This window comes from Rousettus aegyptiacus, unplaced genomic scaffold, assembly GCF_014176215.1.
Source record: "Rousettus aegyptiacus isolate mRouAeg1 unplaced genomic scaffold, mRouAeg1.p scaffold_m13_p_4, whole genome shotgun sequence".
Taxonomy (NCBI): domain Eukaryota; kingdom Metazoa; phylum Chordata; class Mammalia; order Chiroptera; family Pteropodidae; genus Rousettus; species Rousettus aegyptiacus.
The window spans coordinates 156,542,795-156,560,422 of record NW_023416307.1 but is presented as its reverse complement, the minus strand read 5'-3'; the positions used below and the strand labels follow the sequence as shown (position 1 = coordinate 156,560,422).

General features: G+C 50.2%; 1 protein-coding gene across 8 annotated transcripts in view; it reads right to left on the bottom strand.

Annotated features, from left to right (window-relative positions):
• The window catches only part of DOCK3 (dedicator of cytokinesis 3), a 290,877-nt gene that overhangs the window by 75,159 nt on the left and 198,090 nt on the right, over positions 1 to 17,628 (bottom strand). For all 8 annotated transcript variants that reach the window (XM_036218582.1, XM_036218583.1, XM_036218586.1 and 5 more), the window contains 8 exons: positions 16,105 to 16,230; positions 6,692 to 6,816; positions 5,107 to 5,269; positions 4,475 to 4,581; positions 3,836 to 4,007; positions 3,378 to 3,475; positions 1,081 to 1,164; positions 5 to 105 (listed from right to left, as the gene is read on the bottom strand). In XM_036218582.1, the coding sequence (XP_036074475.1) occupies positions 5 to 105; positions 1,081 to 1,164; positions 3,378 to 3,475; positions 3,836 to 4,007; positions 4,475 to 4,581; positions 5,107 to 5,269; positions 6,692 to 6,816; positions 16,105 to 16,230 (976 nt within the window). The remainder of the gene's footprint in view (positions 1 to 4; positions 106 to 1,080; positions 1,165 to 3,377; positions 3,476 to 3,835; positions 4,008 to 4,474; positions 4,582 to 5,106; positions 5,270 to 6,691; positions 6,817 to 16,104; positions 16,231 to 17,628) is intronic.

Here is a 17,628-nt window from a genome sequence, read left to right as displayed (position 1 = left end):
TTACTTGTATGCCAGCGCTCCAGCAAAGTGCTTCTGGATGTACGTGTCCATTACAGGCCGGAAGTGGAAATACTTGATGTCTCTGAGCAGGTTGATGATGAATACCTGGACGAGAGGGAGGGTATGAGGGTCCTCTGGAGGCCCCGTAGCTATCCCCAGCAGAACACAGAACTCTTGCTTCCTCACGGGGTGGCAGACTGTCAATGTTTACCCCAGTGTTCTCCACGGGCAGTGGACGTAAGATTTCCACTCTGTGTCTGAGCTTCTGTCTTGTCCGTTCTGTTCCTACCACCCCTGGACTCCCAAACCAGACTTGGGGCTCATCTGTCTGTGCCATTGTTACTCAGCCTTTATAGGAAGCGTAAATATCATGGTATCTCAAAAACCTTGGAAGAGGAAAAAAAAAAGATGTCCTAGGAGCCAGATTAGCCTATGAAAGGCTGTGTCCTTCAGAAATGGGGCGGGCTGGCCAAGGAAGTGAGGAAGAAGAGCCAAAGGGGGCAAACTATGCAAGTGCTATTCCAACTCTCACCTCTGCTCCTCATCTGTCAGGGAGGCTTGGAGTATCCAGGTCTCCTTGAATATACAGCACCACTGTGGGACTGGCTATATTAAGCGAAATGCACTAAACATTCAAATCACTGTCCATTCTCACTAAACAACCTCCTGAGACTAGTCCCCAAACAACTTCACAGAGGGAGAGAGTGTGATCCTCAGACCGGCATGAATGAGTCTCTGCTTTTCCTGGTCTCTCCTCATCCAACTGTGTAAGTGAAAAACGGGCCCCCTGGTTTCCCATAGTAGCCTCTGGGCCTTGTGCTGGTGCAGGTGACTACTTCAGGGGCCAGGCAACTCTGCAGCAGTGGCAAGACTGAGTACCGAACTACAGGGCTGAGGCTCGGACCTGACCATGATGAATTCTTCAAACTTGATCTGGTAGGTTGGTCTTTTTGGGTGACACTCCTTGGTCCCTTTTCTATTAAAAGCATCTAAGTCATTACTGACTCACTCTATTAAACTGCCTCCCTCTTCTAGAATTATGTGATAGGAAAAATGAAAGCCGAGAAAGATGAGACTTACCAAAGACTGGAACACCAGCAGGCCGTATTTCTCCGTGTTATCGTCCAGAATCACAAAGAGCGTGTCTAAGATGTCCTGCAGAAACTGCAACGGCACAGAAACCACAGGGCTCGGGGCTCAGGGCCTGTCCAATTGGTCAGACTCTGCACACTGGCAAATTTACCTCCCAGTAAACAAAGATCTCAAACTGCCACTGAAAAATGGTCGCGTACCCACCTCCACCTAGCTAAGGGGTAACTGGGTGGACCTGGGGTCTTTGCTTGTAGCCCAAAGGGCTATAAGGAGGTGGCTCCTGTTGGGTAAGTGCTAAAATCCTAAGGAAAGAGCAGTTACCTGAAAAACCGAGGGCATCCACGTGGGATAGCAGTTTCGAAATCAAGACAATCGAAGCCATCCTGATGCCAAACTCATTTTGAGAAAAAGAGCTCACTTTCCTGAGACCCCAAAGAGTTTAATAGTCCCTTGCTCTCTACTGTGGCCTAACTTATAGAGGTTATTTAGGTGAGGATGTGGCAAGACAGGCCTTACCCACGATACTATTTTTTTGGTTGGAAATTAGTATCCCAGAAGAAGGGAGAATGCAGCTGATGGGGCTGTCAATGAGAGTAAAGATCTGGAAGCAGCGTTTGTTTGTTTGTCTTTTAGACCGTGTTCTCTTTTCTTTCCAAGATGCAAAAACCAAGGGCGAACATGACCAATACTCATGGATGGATGCTGGTGTCTTAAATGGCTGACCGATGTACTGTACCCTTGAAACTAACAACAAAATGGAATTTTAAAGAATCGAAGCTAACATTTTGTCGGTCAAAACAGAATAAAATGATACAACGTTTACAGTTTATTTCAAAACAATGTGAGGTGGGAGGCCTGGATGGGATGTTAATGGGCACGACCGGCCACGGGTTGATGACTACTGGTGCTGGGTGATGGGTACTCGAGGGTTCTTTATACAATTCTGTCCACCTTTGCGAATGCTTGAGATCTTCTAATAGAAAGTAAAAACATATTTTAAAATGCGAGCATATTCTCTTCATGTTCTCTTCGGGCTGGCTCGAGACAAATTCCTGATGCTAAAACCAGATCTACCAATAGAATGTTCTCTTGTGAGGAATTCGACAACTCAGCATTAAAAAAGTTCAAAGACTTCTACTCTTTTGTTTACTGGCTCATATTTTTAATATGTTCAGAAGGAAAAAATGCCCTGAGTACAAATTTATCTTAAGTTTCAAAAACTAGTATTGGCTTGTTAAGACATCTTTCTAAAATTTATGATACTCTTGATCAATTGATTGAAACAAAATTCGTATATGATGTCTTAAAAGACACAGACTTTAAAACTTCCTCATTTGGAGACACCATGTCATATTATTACTGAGTCACTGGAGCAGTAAAAGGCCAGTAAAGACAGTGCGTCTGCTAACTGATCTGCTATTGCAGGGCCAGAGCTAAGATGCTCACTGGTGGCCAAGGAGGCTTCTTAGAATGCAGTCTCTGTCCGACATTCTACTGCTCTTGCTGATCACCACAAGCACCTCCGTCTTCCTCAGAGGAGCTCGGTCAACTGTGTAGAATCCACCAGTAGGGCTCTCACCATCGAGAAGTACCTGGGCATTTCCTGAGCTAAACTCAGGTGGGCCAACACTATGCAGTGCGGAGAAGCCCTGTAAAGACAGCTGGGGACTGGCAGTACTGCTGTCGGGCAGCTCAGGCCAGCAGGGGGGAAAGGTCGCGAAGGTTCCTGAGGGAAGCTGCTGAGGCAGGGCGTAAGGAAGGGCTCCCCCGCATGGACTCTAAGGGAGGGACCGGGCAAAATCGGCAGCTGCGAGTGAGGGGAACAGAGCGGAGTTCTTTTAGATAATGAAGAAAGTAGTGCCAGAGAGAAGACATGAGGCTGGGTCTGTGGTTAGAGGGTGACAAAGTAAAGACCGTGAGAACGAGACCTCAGGAAGGGAGAGAGGACCTAACGGAATGCAGGCTGCACAAGGCGCCGGGACTGCTTCTGAGGGCTGCTGTCCCCCTACCCTTCGATTCGCATTTTGCTTTCTAGGAAGAAAACCAAGTGGGAAAATAGGGTTTAAATATAGTTTTCAAAAGGCAATACACTTGATGTGATGACTACTTTAAAAAAAGAAGCTAAAAAAAAAAAAGAACTAAAGAAAAAAATAGAAAAGAAAAACTTTATTCCTACTCATCTAATTATATATTTCGAAAACGGCCTTAGAAGCTTGCTGGCAGAAAGCAGGGGGAAGTGAGGCCTGCTGCCCGGATTCTCGCTCGGGAGCACGTGGGAGCCGCACCTTCACGATTTCCTCTCCGCTGACATGCCGCAGCCGCCCGAGGATGTCCATGATCCTGTCTGGAAAGGCCTTCCACTTGAGCAGAGCAAGGAGGTCCACTGGAAAGCAAGCGCGAAGGACGGTGAGCCCCGGCTCTGTCGAGGACGAGGAATGCCCAGGCCCTCCCGGCTGCTGACAGGCGGGCTCTTGGGGGATCAGAAAGAGCTGTGAGCATGACAGCAGATGCTGAGGTCAAGGCCACAGGCACACCTGCGAATGGCGCGTGTGCACTCCGGAGCCGCTAAAACCACGGGGGACCGTGCGGGCCGCTACTGCCAAGTGACTCCTTCGACTCTGAATGAGAAGAGTCCCCTCCCTGTGGCATGACAGCAATGATTTGTGCCACGTAATGCACATCAGCAACATGGGTCAGCGACTGAGGACAGGGAGGGCAGCAGCCTGCGGGCCCCGCCGCCTACCGTTCTGGGTGAGCTTGGTGGAGGAGAGCTGTGTGGAGATGAAGAAAGACTCTTTGGTGCTGCGCTGGAAGATGAGGCTGGAGGGGATGTTCGGGCAGCCGTTGTAGTCCTCTTTGCAGCAGGGCAGGCCCAGGTACAGGGCGTGGTTGTTAAACGTGCTGTTCTCGTCGCACTGCAGGCAGAAGTGGAGAACTCAGACTGTTTCCTGGTCCACGCCACGTGGAAACATCGAGTCCCGGGAGATTCCTGGCTGATTCTTGCTCTCTGTCCCCAAACTCCCCAGAACGGCTGACATGCCTTTTAAAGGGAACAGGGCAGGGCATGTGGCCTCCACCGGGCGTGGAGGCAACCTTGGGTAGCAGCTACAATGTGACGGCTGACAGAACCATGATGTCAAACAGCAGGTCTCAGGATGCACTAGCCAAGGCCACAGCGGCACTCAGGGGTTGGTAATGGATGTTCATGACTAGTGGAGTGGGAGGTGGGAAACAAAGGGCCTGCTGGCATTACCTATGGCGGGGAGGCCAGCGCATGACCCTGGATCCTCTGGCCCGCCCAGGGCAAACCACCCAGCTGAGAGCCACAGGCGAAAGTGGCCTCAGAGGAGGGAGGGAGGTGGGAGACAGCCAGGGCCCATACCTTGTACACATAGAGCTCGTGGATGTCATCGGAGAGAGTGGTGCCGTCGTCCCGCATCAGGGGCGAGAAGGCAAAGCCGAAGAGCTTCTTTTCCCCTTTGTCCTTCGCTGCAATCAGAGCCGGTGTTAGTGGTTTCTGCTCCCCGCCCCCACTTCGCTTTCTAAATTAGAAATTGCCCTTGCGCTCATCACCGATGCTGTTTACTCCTTTGCTCCTTCCTTTCATTAATTAGGTAGCAATCTGACTGCAAGGACGACGAGAAACATACTGGAATGAGTTTCCACTGACATCCCCGGCTACACAGGCTCCTTAGGCCCAGGCAGAAACCAAACTGCTGGGCTTGATGAGCCAGGGGCTCTCTAGGAAGCGGCTGAATACGCACGAAGGGAACACCCGAAAAGAATGACAGTGGCGACTGCCCAGCGTCCAGGCCAGACGCTCAGAAGAACCACTACCGTGGTTTTGGACAACCGCTGTCCAAAGAACAGCCTCTGGTGACATCCCATCTCTGAGTAGCCATTTCTTCACTTCTCATTTTCTGGCCCCGCCAATAAGAACCCTCTGGACTCTGTTCCGGAGAGGGAGGGGTTATAGCGCTATCCTCAAAGGGACGCGGAGCGGGGGCCACTCACTGGAGCAGTGTCTGAACTCGAAGCGCAGGTGGGAGCCCCGGAACCGGTCGATGGGGATGGGCAGCTTGATAATTTCCCCCCAGCGAGGGCTGTTACTGTGGTAGAGGACGAAGGAGTGGTAGGAGCTCCTGTTCGGCTCCCCGGAACCCAAGCTGATGCAGTCCTGGAAGAGAGAAGCACAGTGAGGTGCCGTGTTCCTGCAGGGCGCCCCCGGATGTCCCCGTCACTAGGACACGTCACTTTCTCCTTGGCGCGGCTCTTATTCTCCCACCAGGCCACGTCTGTGAGGCGAGAAAATTCACTGGGCTTAAATTCAACACTTTTGGACACCACTGTGTAGACGGCACGAGGAGTCGGCAGTCCTGGCTCCTGTGTTCCCTTGGGCAGTGAGCCAGGGTGCTGCTGAGGGTGCATCCGGGTCACTAAGGGAGGCCCTTCACCCTCACTGGGAAACAGTGAACTCCGTGGGACGAGTTAACTGTGCATGGCACTCTGTCCGATGAGAAAAACAATTAAAGTGTAAAGTGGCGAGAGCCTGTTTTCTGATCTTCCTTAGCCCGACATCGCACTGGCATTCTGCATTGCCCCCAGCTGACGGTCCTCGGATACAAACACGGCAGGCCAGATTTAACTCGACCCAAACACTGGCCTGGAGACGCAGTCTGGGGACTGTCCGAGCCCATTCCCTGGAAGACAGGAAGCTGCAGGCCACGCACTCAGGAGCAGCCCGTCTGCACAGGGCTGGCGTGGACACCTGACGGCGTTACATCTACTCAAACGGGCGTAGCCTTGAGCTGGGTTTTTAAAATGATAAATCAGTGTTTCTACCACCGTCGACATTCTCCTCTTTCTGGCTTTGGGAGATGATTTTGACGAATTTTACCTTTTTCTTCTCTAAAATGTAGATGATTGTTCCAGTTCTGCCAACCTCGCAAAGCTGCTGTCAACGTATACAGGCGAGGTCTGTAAAAGGCTGACTTGCCTTCTGCCAAATGCCATGCAAACGATGCCTTGTGATTTGCCAGGGACTTCACCGTGACATGACTAAGGAACAAACCGGCACACTGGCAAGAGAAAAACAGCGCTCCGGGTCTTCAGTTTTAATGAAGAGCGGCAGAGGATCCTTGTAATGCACTGGCTGGAAGTAACCTTTCAGGGCCTGAGCCTGCTGTTCCTTGTCACATAACTTGGTACCAGTAAGCGAGAACCTGAATCTCACCACTGACCAAAGAGAAAACGTAACTTCCCGTGTTAGCTTAAGGAACAGAAGGAGAGGGACCCAAAAACAGTTACCAAAAGTAGGCAGCCCAGTGCTAGACAGAATGCCAGAAGCAAAGGGGGCTAGGTCTACACTGCAGGAGGAAGGGTTCAGGCCGGATCTGAGGAAGAGTGTCTAACAGGCTCTCATGTTGGTAGTCATTATCGAGCAGGCATCGGGTTTCCTTGACGAGAGGGGAAGGCAGAGGAGAATGCACGTGGGTGACCTGAGGGCAGGCCTGCCTGAGGAGAGGGTCTCCAAAGTCCACAGAAGTACTAGGGCGAGCATAGGACCAGCCTCCATTCCAGACCGACGGGCAAGCCTTACCTTCAAGATTTCTCCATCCGCATAAAGCACATACATGGTCACTTCAATATTCTTTTGTACACTCTTTCCCCCTCTCTCAAAATCTCCCTTCTCCAGGGTTAGGTACAGGTCATTGCGGATATCGCCTGTGGGGAGAGAAATGTCATGTCTGCATGACCACGGAAGCCACACATGCCCTCTGCTTAGAGAACCAGGCTAGCAACTGGCTCCCCCAGGGTTCAGGTGGGCGCTCAGGGCATTCCAAGCTTGGTTAATAACGATGGACACCCTGCCAGAAACCAGTGGAGCAGTGCTCGGTTGTTCAGTCTTGTGCTCTCTAAGCCTGAATTCTGAAGGCGTTTCCCACAGCTTGCCCAGGGTGGGAAAGGCTGGCCAGGGAAACTTCTCAGACTGCAGGTGACTGCTCAGGCCCTCTCCCCCCGCGAAGAGCTGCAATCTAAGCCTCCCACAGAGGAAACATTTTAGAATCAACAGGAATAACACTTATTTTGATCAGGTATCTCTCTTAACTACTAATCCCTCCTCCTACTCCTAAAAAAAAGTAGTTTCTTTTCCATAGGCTTTCTTTTTGCAGCCCTCAGCCCTTCTGACTGAGAATACACTACTTCTTCTGTCCGGAAGCCTAGTTCCAAACCCCAGGGAGAGGTCCCTGGACCACCTGTCAGTTTTTCTTCTTTTTGTTGCAAGTGCTCTGGGAGCAGGCGACTCTAGAAACACAAGTGCGAAAGCACTGTGGTGACAACCTGTGGTGCTTTTGTGGCTTCCCTGTGCCCCGACTCCAGCCCACTTCGTCTGTACCTGCTGCTTGAGACGGGCTGGCGAAGCTGAAACTACAAGCCCCCAACGACCTCAGTCACATCTGCCTTTTTCGGCATGGGGGGTGGGGGGCTAGGGGGGAATGGGGTTGTCTGTTGGTATATAAGAGCTTATTTAGGCTACTCTAAGCTTCTAAATCTGTAACACGGCGAGTTCTTGTCACATTCTAAAAAAGGGCTTTAACTTTCAAAAATGGCAAAGGACAGCAGGTAGGGCCAAAGGGAAGCTGCGTTAGCAACCCGAAGAAACTGACTGCCAGGTGATGGTTAACTTGTAAAGCAAGATTCAGAAGCCAGATGTTCTTTCCACTTCTTAGAAAACCTGGCTCATCTAGATACGCTCATTACTTGGAATCACAATGACATAAACAGGTGTTGGTTTGGGTTAGCGAGTGAGCCGAGGGAGCCGAGGGAGCCTTCTAGTTCGGTCGGACACATCGGGACAGCCTCTTTCCTGCATCGACTACCTCTGTAATTGTGGAAGCGTCTGAGGGTTTCTTTGCAATAGGTCAAGATTGGCGTATATCTTGGGTGTTTGGGATCTTCGCGATCGAACTTTCCATTCTTCAGGTTGCCTTCCTATCCCAGGTAGCAATCATGGTTATCTGGTCCCATAATGAAACTCTCAAAACACTTTGGCTTGGTGGGGAAAAGCAGCCCATAAGAAGCAATTGATTAATCTCTGACAGCCAGGTGAACTTTCCCTAATGTTTGAAAGCCATCCTGTTCCCCAAACAAATAGCCCTGAGGCTACCATGAAGGGAAGGGGAAAATGGGTTCTGAAAATCACACACAAACGCAACTGCTAAGACGGCAGGCAGCCTTGACCATGACCGTCCTTGCGGTCTACACGGACTTCCCTCTGGGGCCGAGCAGAGCCTCCAGTCTGAATTCTGATGAGTCTGGGATGGTAATCTGTCTCTTCGGACATCCCTGCTCGGGCCCTCCTAGCATGCCCCTAACACAGCACTCGGAGGGGAAAGAAGGCCAGCGGAAGGAGAAGGGAAGCTCACGGTTATCAGTTTGCTACCCTCAGGACAGGAGCTAAATAAAATCAGTCCTGAAAGTAAAATTTTAAATTAATAGAACTTTATCACGGGTGATGGCTATTCAAATGGGATAAGTCAGAGCTGGCTACACCTTGAATTTTTAACAATTGAAACAGAGATCTCAGAGCCTTCTTCTGATAAAGCCTTTTAGTTACACATTAGCTCTTCTATGGAATTTAAATAATTATTCAATTTCTAGGCTATTTTGGCATAAAGTGAACAGTCTAGGGTATTTTAATGCCTAAAGAATAGGTGCTTTGTTTAAATAGTACCCACGTTTAAATGAGCACTCTCTGGAAACGATTCTCAAAATAATCCACGTGACTTTTAAAAGCAGGTATTGGCCGCCAGCACTACCTGGTATTCTAGCTTGTACAAACACTTTAAATTTCTGTGGCTCTATATACAAGTTAACCATGTTACAATAAACATGTCCTTCAAATGAAACATCTCAAACTCTTCCTAGCCACGTATGATACGGGACACTAACGCAAAACTAGGCGCTGTCCTGCCTATGGACAATGACAGAATTGGGTTCGTGCTGGTTGCACAGAGCAAGCTCGGTTTCTGGGCAGCTCCTCCGGGGCATTTTAAGTCAAAATGCCAATTTCGAGTGGCAGGACTGAGCTAGATTTTCCTACCGTTTTCATTCTTTAAAAATTTTCTATTTAAACAGAATGTCTTTGGCTGTCGTCTAGCTGGGGAAATTTATCAACACAAGTAACCGCACTTCTGAGTTGCAGACCGAAGCGGCTCGATTTCATCGCATTTTTATGTGGTGAACAGACCCGCCTAGACCAGGGCTGTTCTCGGCCAGAACAGCTATTAGGCTGCCTGATGGGCTGCAATTTTGCACATTATGACCTCAATTTCAAAAATGGCACTCTGTGATAGTTAATGTTGTGGAGGCCTTCTCGTCAAAAGCTCTCTAGGGAATCACCTAAATTAAGCTCTCCACTCATTCTCCTGGAGAAAGGAGAAAGCCTGAGAGGCCGCGTCCGGGGCTCCCCGCTCCTCAGCTGCCCCTGTACCTACTACGTGCTCACAGAGCCTGCGCTGGAGCCGCGCCCCGGCTACGGCGCTGTCTCCAGGAGGCTCCCGTGAACTTCGGCACCAACTGCCAGGACATTTTGCCAGCAGAGGAACGAGGACAGGCACATTACAACAAGGAGGGGAAAGAAAAGGTCTGAGCGGTGGCTCCCTAGGTCAGTTTGCAGACCGCTGGGGGGTGGCTATATTTGAGTCACCTAGGCAGCTTCCACCCTGTGAGATGCCAGTGGCACTTGGGGACACGTTTTAAAAATCACCAGGTGATTCTCATGCTCTCCAGGGTTTAACACCGGGGACCAGAACATGGGGGTCTGTCGGGAAGACACTGATGAAATTTGGCTGGGGTTAGGGGCCGGGCAGCTCTTAGCGTGAAGCGGCTGCAGGCGCGATGGGAAGGGGCGGCTTTTCTTCGGGGGAGGGGGCACCGTTGAGGGCAGCCCCGCCCCCCTTGTTAGGTGTCCCCTGCTCCCTAAGCTGGCAGAGCGTCTACCAGCATCAGCAACGCCTGACATTTCTTTGTGCTCAGTTGACATGCAACAGAGTTTCTTGAATGGAAGGATGAGTGAGTGAGGTGGTTCTTCTAAGAGGGCCTCAGAGTAAACTGTCTTTGTCCCTTCCGCAGCGTTGCACAGTAGCCGATGCCAGCTGTTTGCACAGACAGCTACCTGTCAGGGAACTAGGGGCTCGAGTCGGCAGAGGTTGGCAAACTTTCTCTGTAAGAGACCAGATAGTGACTATTTTAGGCTCTGTGGGTCCTGTAGGTCTCGGCCTCATGTTCTTTGTTTTCAAAACATATTCTTAGCTGGCAGGTAGTACAAAGGCTGTTGGCCTGTGGGCTATAGTTTGCCGACATCTGGCTTGGAGGGTTCACATGTCAAGGCCAGGTTTACGCTGCAACTTCACATAAACAAATCCAGATTCCTCGAAGCCTACAGAAACGGCTGCTGGGAGGGAGCAAGGAAATGAACCTGAGGCCATCTTATCACGTCAGGGGTTGGTCTGAGACATTCTGGGCTCCTCACAGAATGAGGGGCTTTAGAAGCAACCGTGCTTTTCAGCTTCTGGAAATTTAGGGGGCTGGGGCACACGCTCACAGAGCTGCACCCAGCAGTGACGGGACACTGCATGCTTCAGTGGCTCTGAGGACCCGCGTGCTAGCATGACTCTGGAGAAGCAGCTCACGTGCGTCTGCAGGCCTCCCTGCGGGAAGTCTCCAGAGAGGTTTCGGGACCTCTGAGGCGCGGCTCAGGAACCGGAGCATCTGTTAGGGACGCCCTCGCCAGATTCTCCAGCCTTCCTGGAAGCTCTGGAGCCATGTGGTTCCGGTCTAAGCAGAAGTCCGTCCCAGCGGAAGTGGTCCAGGACAGCCCACACAGGTGTGGCCGCTCCGTCGGGTTTGGATTCTTTATTACATTCATGTCACTTCTGTATGAATTACTCACTCCACATGTTAGGAGGCTTTGGGTTCAAGGTTAACAATATTTAATACTACAGTATTTACACCTCGTCTACTTCTGGACAGGATTAGAAGGGGCTTCTGAGGATCGTGCTCTTTTCCTTTAAAACCATGTAAAACTAGGACTTGTTCCCAGCAGACGCAGTGGCCCGCCGGGGTGGCACCGATTCTCTTTCTGGGGCAGGAGTGAAGTCTCCTGACAGTATTCGTGAAGATGGAGGGACATTAGAAACCATACAACTTGGACAGTTGCAGGCATATAACCTGTGTTTTATTTTGTAGTAGTTCTTATTTGAAGAAGAGACCAAAAAGAAAAAAAGAAAAAAAAGACGACGACGACGACTCCTCTTAGGAGGACTCCTGCGGAGTGTCTGGGAAAGACAGGTCCTTTATTTCCAACCATGTCTTCCGTGTCACATGTCTACTGGTTTCTATTGTTATGAAGTCAGTGATGCCGTCTGCTCTGCTCTAACAGGATGACAGGGATGGGCGCAGTATGGTTGTTCTTTTCCTGGGCCAAGGATGTGATCTTTCGACCTGCTGTGGGCCCAGATGTGGTCATTCTGAAATCATCCCTTAAGGGTACTGCCAAAGCCTCATCTGACATGCAGACGACCATAGTCCTATGAATCTGCCTGTGGTAAATACACTCCTCACTCCCCATAAGGACAGCTTTCTTTCAAAAGTCGTATCTCTGTGTGTTTGCCCTTTGTATGTATCCAGCAGAGTTGAAAAAGAAGCTTGCTCTGCCTTTGCGATTGATTCTTTGTAGCTTAGGATAAGCCTACTCATTTTCTTTTTTAATGAGAGTAGCTGATGTGTCTCATAAAAATCTTTTCCTGTAGCTTTACATCTAGCGGTTGTTTAGATTTTTAAAACATTCCAGCATGTCCTTAGCTTCCTCAGATCTTAATGAACATCCAAAGTAGAACTAATCTAGGTTGAGCTGGTAGCTTCTCTTATGTCTTATCAGTTACCCCAAAAGGTGAGGCTGATGAAGGATTAATAATGCACATGACACCCCACCCCAGTATTGCAACATTCCATGAAACAAATGAAGATGGAAACAAAGCAGGCAAAAAGCAGACAGAACACACAAAAGCAGGAACTTACACCCAACTATCTTCATCTCTGCACCAGAAAGAAAGGGGCGAGAATGAGGGAACAGCACAGAGAGAAACAAGAACAATTAAGACAAACAGGAAAAGAGAATAAAACGTCACTTGCAGGTTGGTGATGAAGCATGCACCTTTAACCAGGGCTTAAAGCGAAGGACTGAGTGTTTGCCCGAGCACGAGGGCAAGACTCAGGGGGTCCCCCGGGGGACGCCATGCCTGCGCTGCCGCCTTCTAAGGGGCCAGTTCGGGGCGACCCGGAGAGGAGCAGTACTTGTGCCAGGTCTGACTCAGAGAGGGGCGAAGCATCCCTAAAGTGGGGTACTCTCCAGGACACAGTTCTCAGAGGGGGCCCCAAACCAGCAGCATCGCCATCACCTGAGAACTCGTGAAAATGCAAATCGTAGGGTCCCGCCTCCGTCTTTCTGCATCAGAAACTCTGGGGGTGGGCCCAGCAGTCAGTGGTTCCCCAAGCCCTGCGGGTGACCGCGATGCATGTGCTTCAGGAAAAACTGAGTTATCGGCTAGAACGTACTAAATCAAAGGGCAGATTTCTTCCGGCAAGGCAGAAAACCACTTAACTAATACGAAACTTGGCCCATATCACCCATGGTAAATGATGACATAAAAAATTCGAGGCTTTGAAAACAAGTTAAAATGTTGCCATTTGCACAGAGCCATGACGGAACTCCGCATTGCCACCGACTCCAGGGAGCAACCTTCGCGGAAAAGGGAAGGACTCGAGAGGGCCGTGCGAAGCGGGTCCCCGCTGCCCCGGACGAGGTCTAGAGACGGTGCAGCCTCTTCTCAGGCAAGAGGTTTTAAACTGTCCCCTTCGGTTGACAATCTCTTGGCTGACCGTCTCCTTTAAGGTTTCATTGCTGACAAGTGAGTCACTAGGAACAATGTTAACTTCAGCTTGTTCGCCTGGAGCACCTGTCCGGCCCTAGTCTTTCCTGGCCATCTTCTCAAAAAAAGTAGGAGAGGAGTAAAAGTGTGTTACATAGCTATTGGCTTTTGACTTGAACTAAAGTGAGTTTGGAGGGAAGGGGGAAATACCCAAAGAAATCTAACGAACCAACAGAAGGCGATAGGTGCTCAGTTTCAAAATTAGGCTTAAATTCCCACATCTATTTGTCCTATAATCTAGAAGTGAGGACCTTAGCTGTGGGACAGAGCAGGCCCCCTCCTGTACACAGCTGCCGCGTGGCAGGTACGTGCACACACGTGGAAAGCAACGAGAGACCATCAGAAAGACCTTTTCCAAAATATTACGTTGAATACTGGTGTGGCTAGAGCCTGCTGAACGCGGAAGCTGTGGTCACAGCTCTGTAACTCAGAGCTACAAGTTCTGTCAATGCGCTGTGACATGGACTTGTCAGGGCCATCCTGACCAAAAAAAAAAAAAAAAAAAAAAAAAAACAAAACCTCTCCAAATGAGTGTTTGGTAGTTTCTGCCAAATGCTGGGTAGTTTTAAAAAAAGGATCACAGTTTATGAGTAATTCTAATTTTTACATTTACTCCAATTTCTCAGACTTCGGTGTTGAAATGCTCACAGTTACTGACATAATTTTCTTGTTCATTTCCCATATGTCCATGTGTCAAGAAAAAGCTGCAACTTGGTCACATCAGCACTTTGAGGGCTAAGGGATGGCTGCAGCCACATACAATATTCCCACAGGTGAAGGGAGGACCAGCCTACAGGTAGGCAGGTGGCCAGGGCCAGGAGTCTCACTGGACTTCTTGCCACAGTCATGGTTTCCCAAGACAGGCTGACCACGGTGTAGAAGTCCTGCACACTTGCCCCACCGCTCCAGCAGGACCTGCAGGCCAGGCCTGTCACCTCGCCCGAGGATGGCAAACCCACTCTGGTGATATCTTGGGGTGCATTTAGGGGGCTGTCGATTGTCAGCTCACAACTCTGAGTGGCCGTCTGTGCAAAGAGCTCTTTCCCCCGGGGAGGAAGGATAGAGGAGGAGACAGATTCCACACAAAGGACTGCTTCCTGCCCGAGAACCAGACCTCGCTTTGGGCTTCAGCGCTCGAAGGCGGCAGCAGCTTACTCGCCACTGCAGCCGGGACCTCCCAGGACTGTAAATGTCTTGGCCTCATGGGGCAAATCACACGACGATCCCTTCGCTCCCCAGGAGAGGGCATGCCGCCTAAGCTCAGCTTGCCTCCCAATGCCCAGCGCGGCTGGCTTCCACGGCGACGTCTAGCGTACGCAGTGGTCCTTCATACGCCCGTCTGCCAATGATGGCACGGGGAGATGCGCGGTGCCCGCGAAAAGGTCGCGTCCCATAGAACAGGTCTGGACAGTGTGACTCTTAAAATCGAAGTCTGCTTAAAAACATTTTTGACCGAAGCTTGCTCCTTTCTAGTCTTTGCTCACTTGGTTTTAACTCCATGACTGTGTGAGGTCAATAGAGAGGAAATACCCAAATTGTTGAGAAACAAGTTCTTAAAAGAAAGGAAGGATTTAAAATATATCTCTTAGAGTGTATGAGCCCACCTCATGAGCCTGGCCACCTAATTAAAAAAAGATCGCCAGATGAATTCCTATCCTTTCTTCCATGACACGAAGCCAGGGCCTACGCCTGGCCTCCTGATAACCAGAGCCACAGAGAGCTGAGCACCAGTGTGAAGACACCATGGAAGAAACGTCCCGTGGAGAATACCCCGTCAACAGCAGACGGGAGCCTTCGTAAGCATGACGTCCCCTTAGCATTTAAAGATAAGCATGGAGCCACTTGAGCGGCCCTGTCTGCACGAGCAGGTGAGGAAGGCTGTCTGTCCCCAGCAGCTTGCTCTGAATGCAGCATCTACGGAGAGGCGCCGAAGGCCACAGAGGACAAGTCTGCGCATAGTGGGGGACGCCGGAGCGCAGTCGGAATGCGTCACGTGGGCCGTCTCTATGCTCAGGCCACGCTTCCCTTTGGGTATGTGCTGGCAAATATTTCCAACAAGAGGGTTTAGAGCACCGTGAAGAACTGTGCCCTCCCTGCCACAGGTGGTTTGCAGGGTGGGCCAATCAGTTCAGCCTAGCCTGGCGCGGCCCTTCTCAACAAAGGCGAGTAAGCTGCTCGCGGACCGCTGAAACTCTGGACGCTGGGCTCACGCCCCTGCCATCCATCCAGGTCGTCAGCTGCTGTCTGTTCTGATTTCCCCTCCTCGTTCGCATCTTCTCTGGTTATCAGACCACTCGCCATCCATCTGAGCCGCCCCCTCTGCCCTTCCCTCTCCCGAAAGCCCCCTGGCTGTGCCGGCCTGTCTGGACGCACTTCTTCAGCTTTGCCTGCATCTGCCTGACAAGGGAACGTGAACCTGGGACAGACGTGCCAGAACCACACTGGGGGGCGGAGCATTCCCACCTGCTGCCCTGGTTTTCCATCAGGTGTCTGCTGAGGAGGGTGTGACAGGTCCTGAGAAACTGGCCAGGTCGGACTCCTCACAGGGCCTAATTTATACCATTTGCCTAATCCATTCTCTAATACACTAAAATGTATCTGCTCTTCCTCACGGACTGGGCTCAGCAATGCTACAGGCACATATTTGGGCGTATTCTCCCCCTTACAGAGGGAGTTCCGTGCGCTAATGCTCAACGGAAGAGAAGGGTATCCAAAGGCGTCCCCGTGAAGTTCCCTGTCGCCACCACCTAGCCCGCACAGAGACGGCAAAGCACATCTGCTGAGTCGTCACGCTGCACTCGCGAATGTGACGTAGGGGCTTCTGGAAAAGAACAACTACCACCAAGAGCCGAAAGAGCTACCGGCTGCGCACTGCGGTCAGCCGCGTGACTCGGGGTGCAGGGGCTTTTAATGGCCGCCGGGGCCCTCCACAGCAGTTTGCCACCTGCTCCTGAAATGAGCACTGGACACCTGCGTTCCCTACCCTTCTCCCACCGCAGCCCCAAGAAGTTCTGCCTACCTGGCATGATGACATCAGGAAATCCCAATTTTCTTGTAATCGCCAATCCCCTGTTAAATATCATAGGGTTTTCTCTCCTAATCTGTTCCATGTCTCCTCGAAGAAGCTGCAGAGAAATTATAAGACCTGCAGAAACAAAAGCATTTTCTTCCTCAGAACCACACCCTGCCCTGTCTCAGACTCTGGGTTTCAGACCCTCCAGATGATCCCAGGGGCTCTGTTCAGAATTTGGGAGAATCTGTAATGTCAAGGGGATCTGGCTTCCAGCTCATTACTTGTACCCTAGGAGTTCTGCACAAAGTAAGAATCTCCTGGGACACACCCCACTCTTGCCCCCAGGGGTCCCCACTGCAGCCAACAGCTAGAGGGCTGCGAGGTCAAGCCCAGATGGAGGTGGGAAGTGCCTCTAATGAGATGACCAGGTACCGGATGAGGAACTTAGGTGCTGATCTACAGGTCAGCAGGAAGCAGTCATTGGTCTAGAAACTTGGGAGTGGAACAGAAAATGAACACCTAGAATTTAGGGAAGGTATTATGGTAACTGGGGTGATGGCCAGAATGGAGACAAGTAACAAGCAGACTGCAGAATAAGAATGGTGAGGTGATGGCGGAAACCATTCTTTCCATTGTTTCTTTTAATGTATTATCACCATCTCGCTTTTAAAATGTTCTCAAGGTTTTAATCACATCATGTCCCCAGAACTTGTAGCCAAGGGCAGCTCTTCATAAATCAAGTAAATAAATAAAGCGAAGGACACTATTAATACTGATGCGGATGGTAGTTTTCCAAATTGCTAGTAATTTTTTTATACTTTAAAAACAAGATTCCATTTGCCTCTTGCTGTCGCCTAGTGCTAGGAGAGGAATACGGACTCCCTCCCCTCCAGGCACACTGCACGGAGCTCCCTGGCAACCAGGCACCTCCATGAGGAAAACAGCAGTCGCTTAAAAATAGTGAGAGGCCCTGCGAACCCCCATGCTATGGAGTTTGAGAGGAATGAGGTGCTCCCCGCCGAGGGGCTCAAACTTCGCAGCCCCTGGTGTGCAGCTCCTCTGAGCACACCCCCGGGTGAGTATCTGGTGATGCCGAGAGCGGAAAAAAAGTTCATCTCCACAACTCTGGAAATTGCCACGCCTTGCAGTGGCTCTACACTGTCCTTTAGGGCCAACTTTTTATCTATGACAAGTCTCTGAGTTAAAACAAAGAAGTTACGTAAAAGACATTATGAAATAATTTAAAGGGAAAAACTGTCAGGAAAAACATGGTTCTATGTAAATCTGAGAGCTATCTTCAAGGGTGTATAAAAGTTCACAGGCTCTTAGATACCGTTTCTAATTTAGTCAAGTAATTAATGTTCAATTTAGAAAACACAATCTTTCTAATGTGTAGAATTGCACCAAGATTTAGACAAATTATTTAAACAGAGTTGTTAAAGAAAGGGAGTACAAAGGAAAAGAAGTTGAGCCAAGGTGAAAGCTGCTTTGAAATAAAGATCTATTCTGGCTCCGGAATGATACTGGCAG